The sequence below is a fragment of the Limulus polyphemus genome, unplaced genomic scaffold (genome assembly GCF_000517525.1).
Source record: "Limulus polyphemus unplaced genomic scaffold, Limulus_polyphemus-2.1.2 Scaffold1326, whole genome shotgun sequence".
Lineage (NCBI taxonomy): Eukaryota > Metazoa > Arthropoda > Merostomata > Xiphosura > Limulidae > Limulus > Limulus polyphemus.
Window position 1 is genome coordinate 266,430 of NW_013666936.1, and position 5,096 is coordinate 271,525.

Here is a 5,096-nt window from a genome sequence, read left to right on the forward strand (position 1 = left end):
GGGCTCATCCCACCAACTTTGGCCACTTCTGCAGTCGTTAATCTGGGATCCATTTCGATGCTCCTCTTGACAGCTCTTTTTGCCCCCTCCGATGGACCAGGACGACCCGGACGCTGCTCAGTTGTTTCCTTGCCGTGTTTCCTGAACTGCACGATGATTCTGTTGACTGTTAAAAGCGGGATTCCCAAATTCTGCGAAATTTGCCGCTCACTTATTCCACCATCTGCTTGACCAACTATCATTTCTCCAACAAAATCTGACAATTCGAGAGAACCTTGAGTTTTAGGCATGTTGTAGCACAAGATAATTAGTGTGCAAGATAATTTTCATTTATATAATGCTCTGTGAACACAAATTAGTTAGCAAAAGTCAGTTAAATGATGAAAAATTAGGTGTCTATTTACTTGTGACCACTCAGTGTATGTGGTACAGTTTATAAGTAGATATACTGAACTATAGCAATCCATTTCTACATACTATAGTTCAACAAGTAATTCCTATCACCTGTGTATGATCTGGTACACCAATTTACTTCTACATACTGAGACATAATATATAATATCAACATGTTTTTTAGTACAACGAGTCGTGTCTATATGCTCTGGTACATAATATCTTTAAACTTGGTTTATATTTATTATAAACATAATATCTACATGGTTCAGAAGTGGTGCAGTCCCTCACATCAGATCTTTGGGTCTGGCTCTCTCATTTCCAGGGATTCTAGCTAATCTTGTGAGCAGAGGGAATTACCTGATTGGAAGTTATAATTTTCCTATACTGAAAATGTATTTCTGATATGTAATTCCCTCCACTCACACTTCCCACCCTTCCTCATCACTGAAAACCAGTGCTTCCATCTTCTGCCAAACTTGAAGTGATAGTTTAGTGGAAGAGTATACAGGGAGTCACATGACTACATTTCACTTCATTGATAGAGAAGTGATGCATGATGATTTGCATGAGAGACATGTTGGAATCACTAGTTTCCAATAGGGGGGAGCAGAAGGTTTGTGGCATGCCTTAAAAAAGGTTGCAGATAGAGGGCAGCACTGAATGGGAATAGCTAATCTTGTGAGAAGAGAGAATTACCTATTGGAAATACATTTTCAGTATAGGAAACATATAACTTTTAAAAATGTTATAGGCATTTCCTGTGTTAAATAACATTTGATTTCAAGAAAAATGTTTAATTAACCAACATTGTTTATTATTCATATATGGAGTTTAGGTTTAACATATCTATTGCCACTGAATTTTCTTTTTTAAATTTAGTACATTAACTTATTTCTTTTTGCAACTGAAGACACAGTGTATAAAACTTTTGGCTTAATGCAGGAGTAAGAATAGTATGGTTTGTAATCATACCCCTACATGAAACTGTTTATTAAGGGATTACTTTACAACTTAAAATTATTGTTTTCTGGATAACTGATACAGATATAAACCATCAGATCATAAGTTAGTGATAAAGGTTCAAGAAGAGACATCAAACTTCAGAAGCACAAAGGGTTTGGTGCCAAAATAACATTGTTGGGGATTAGTTACATAAGAGCTGGTAGGGGTATTGGTTAGAGAAACTTTAAATTTCTTTCTAACATTGAACAAGTCTTTTTAGAGTCGAAATGTATTTTTGTAATTGAACAAAGTTCTTACTATTTAAAGTGTATTTCTTCTTTTTATTTACATTGTAAAATTCTAGTTTGTGTTATGTGTGTGAAAATATCTTGTATTTCATTTGACAGAATGCTGTAAGAAGCATCCATCCTGTAATTCATGATAAACTTGATGAGGATTGTATAGGTAGGACTAGTCATAAGACATTTCATTGATAGTTCTAGTATTAGAGATTTAAAAAGAAGAAATGTAAAAGAATTCCATTCCAGTAAATTATAAGTAATGTTATATACATTGGAATGATAGTATTTGATATACACTATCCTACCAAAAGTCGTGAAACACACATCTGATTGCAGGAAATTGGATGTGATGACAAAACTTGCAAATAGTTTGGCCTATAACGGTGATTAGCAGTTCACTCAGAAGTCATTTTGAACTTGTACACTGAATGTTAAGTACTCCGAAAGAGCTAAGATAGTTTCAGAAGGATAGTTGGATGTCATTTGGGGAAAATGTATGTACATGCTATTGAGCAACAATGAATCATTTCCAGGTCGACAATTGGCAATGTGCTGACGAAATGGAAGTCCACAGATGACAACTAGCCTAAGAAACAACCAAGTAAGCATAAAATACTGACTGACAGGAGCCAACGCACCTCGAGAAGGCTGGTTACCTCATCTTGCCATCAGACTTTAGAGAATCTGTGTTTGGATATATGAGCTGCCACAGGCAATCCTATAAGTGTTTCCACGACACATCGAGAGCTGCATGCCATGAACTTTCATGGAAGAGCTGTAGCCCACAAGCTATTGATAACAAAAACAAATGCACACCATCAATTGGCATGGGGCAAGGCATACCGAACCTGGACTGTGGATCAATGGAAATCAGTCCTACAGAGTGATGAGTCATGCTACACGCTCTTCCAGTCTGATGGATGTGTTTGGGTATGGAGAATGCCTCAAGAACCATTATTACCTGAGTGTGTTGTCCCAACAGTGAAGTTTGGAGGTGGTAGTATCATGATCTGGGGGTGCTTCTTGTGTATGGACAAGGTCCACTGGTTGAAGTACATGGATCCATGAATACTGAATCCTACATTGATGTTCTGAATAATTCTCTATGTCCTACATTGTGGCAATTTTATGGTACCGGCCCTTACAACTTCCAACATGATAACGCTCCATGTTACAAGGCAAGGATTGTGAACGTGTGGTTTGAAGAGAATAACATCGGAACATTGCAGTGGCCAGCACATAGCCCCAACCCCAACCCAATAGAACATCTTTGGGATGAACTGGATCTCAGAATTAGAGCAAGGCGAAGATGGCCCTCTTCAGTAATGGAGCTTACTAATGCTTTAAAAGAGGAGTGGAGCACAATACCACCAACTTTCTACCAGAAATTAGTAGACAGTCTTCCACGACACATTGAAGCAGTCATTAAAAACAAAGGTGGGCCAACACGCTAATAATTTCTTGTAATAAAGACATGTTTTATTCATAACTACCCGTGTTCCAGGACTTTTGGTAGGATAGTGTATATGCAAGAAATAAAGAGCCTTTTAACAGTAAAAAAACAATTTTGTGGTTTTAACTATCAGCTACCAGTGGAAGCTAACTTTCTACCATTTACTATGTTAGACATAGCCAAGTTACTGAAATGATTAATAGAGTACTAACTTCTTGAAAAATTTGGAAATTAAATCCTTGAAAATTATTAAGAACCTATGACAGTGAATGGTATATGTGTTAACCTTTCAAAGAAGTGAAATGTTAAGATTAAAAGGTTTTCATTGGAGAATGGCTCTTTGTTTCATTTTATACTGGTTGATCATGCATACCATGATATATCTAAATTATACCATTACTTTGACTTTTGTAAATCATATCTGTGTTTTACTAACTGTCACTTTGTTCTTTTGTTATAATTATTTGTTGGAATATCATTAACTTTATATGAATGTGTGGATTGAGTCAGTGGCAGGGCATGACAGAATTTAATTTGAAAGATCCCTGATGGGACAATCAGTTGTCTCATACAAATATTGATCATTTGCTTGCCAAGTTTCATGAAATTGGTTTTGTGTAAACCAAAAATGTAGTGTAATACCGTCAAACAGCTGTAAGGTCAGAACTTGGAAAGATCAAAGTGATGCATGACTTGGATCACCCTACATGGTATTTGTGTACAATAACATTTTCAGAAAGCTTAGGTGGTTTGTGATGTGAACTAAATGCTCTTTGTTAAATTAGCATAAAGTACAAAGTGGATTTTGAGTGTTTTGCAATGACATAAAACTTTACTGTGCAGTTTTTCAAACAAAAAGCTATATAACTGTCAAAAACTTTCCTAAACATCAGATATTCTGCTTGGTTTATAACAGTTAATAGCATGTTGTGTTTCCTGAACCAGGTCAGAAATACAATTTCACTTGGGGGTCAAACATGAGACCATTTGGTATCAGAAGCCTTTACTATTTGAGGGCTTGTATTTCCATAATGGATGGCTTTTCTCCAGGTTTCATAATTTACAACTTGTTTGTATGTTATTGTCATCTCATTAGAAAACTTGATATTGGGATAAATAAGATACCATTTTAGACCAAACAAGTAATTTACTCTTTTATATATGACTTTTATATTATACAATGCAAATAAATTAGGGAAAAAGTTATTGTAATAAGTACAGTATATTCAGTGGATGACAGACTGTGGAAAAAAAATGTTTTCAGTCTAATCCTGTCATTTAAGCATAATATACTTCAAAAATTGTAATAATTTATTCAAATTTGATCCCACTGTTTTTTTTTTTTGACAGAAATTGGAGCTGTACACTTCACTATAGACAGAGTTGATGACAATGGTCATTCAAACAACAATTCTGATCTTCTCATAATGTAATCTATGATAATAGTTTATAAAAACAACAATAATACATTGATATTCTTTTCTCTTCACAATAGGCTAGCATGGTCTGGTGGTTAAGGCAATTGACCTACAATATGTTGGTCACAGAATTGAGTCTTGTCACTAAATATGCTAGCTTTTTCAGCTGTAGAGGTGTTATAATGTGATGGTAAATCCCACTATATGTTGTTAAGGAGTAGACCAAGAGTTGGCAGTGGGTGGTGTTGACTAGCCACTTTCCCTTTAGTCTGTTACTTCAAATTTAGAGACAACTAGCGCAGGTAGTCCTCAAGTAGCTTTGTATAAAATTCAACAAATAAACCTTCATAGTTTTGTCTTTTTGACAATGGTTCCTTCGTATAACAATACTATATTAATAATAACATTGACTTTATTCTCACAATGTTATTTATGTTAAGATTCAATCATTGAATTGCATATGTTTTATTAAAAAACTTAAAGTAAACAATAAATAAATTTATATATGAATTAAACAATTCAGAAACCCTTAAAAACTGAAGTTTTTTTAGTAGAGGTTTGGTGTTTATAACACCTTGCTTTTTT

The 5,096-nt window shown here is 34.9% G+C and overlaps 1 protein-coding gene across 1 annotated transcript in view; it reads left to right on the forward strand.

The window, feature by feature from the left end:
* LOC106463111 (5'-nucleotidase domain-containing protein 3-like) overlaps positions 1-5,096 on the forward strand; it is a 38,649-nt gene that overhangs the window by 19,863 nt on the left and 13,690 nt on the right. Inside the window, exon 7 of the mRNA XM_013923082.2 lies at positions 1,746-1,803. Coding sequence (XP_013778536.1) covers positions 1,746-1,803 — 58 coding nt within the window. The remainder of the gene's footprint in view (positions 1-1,745; positions 1,804-5,096) is intronic.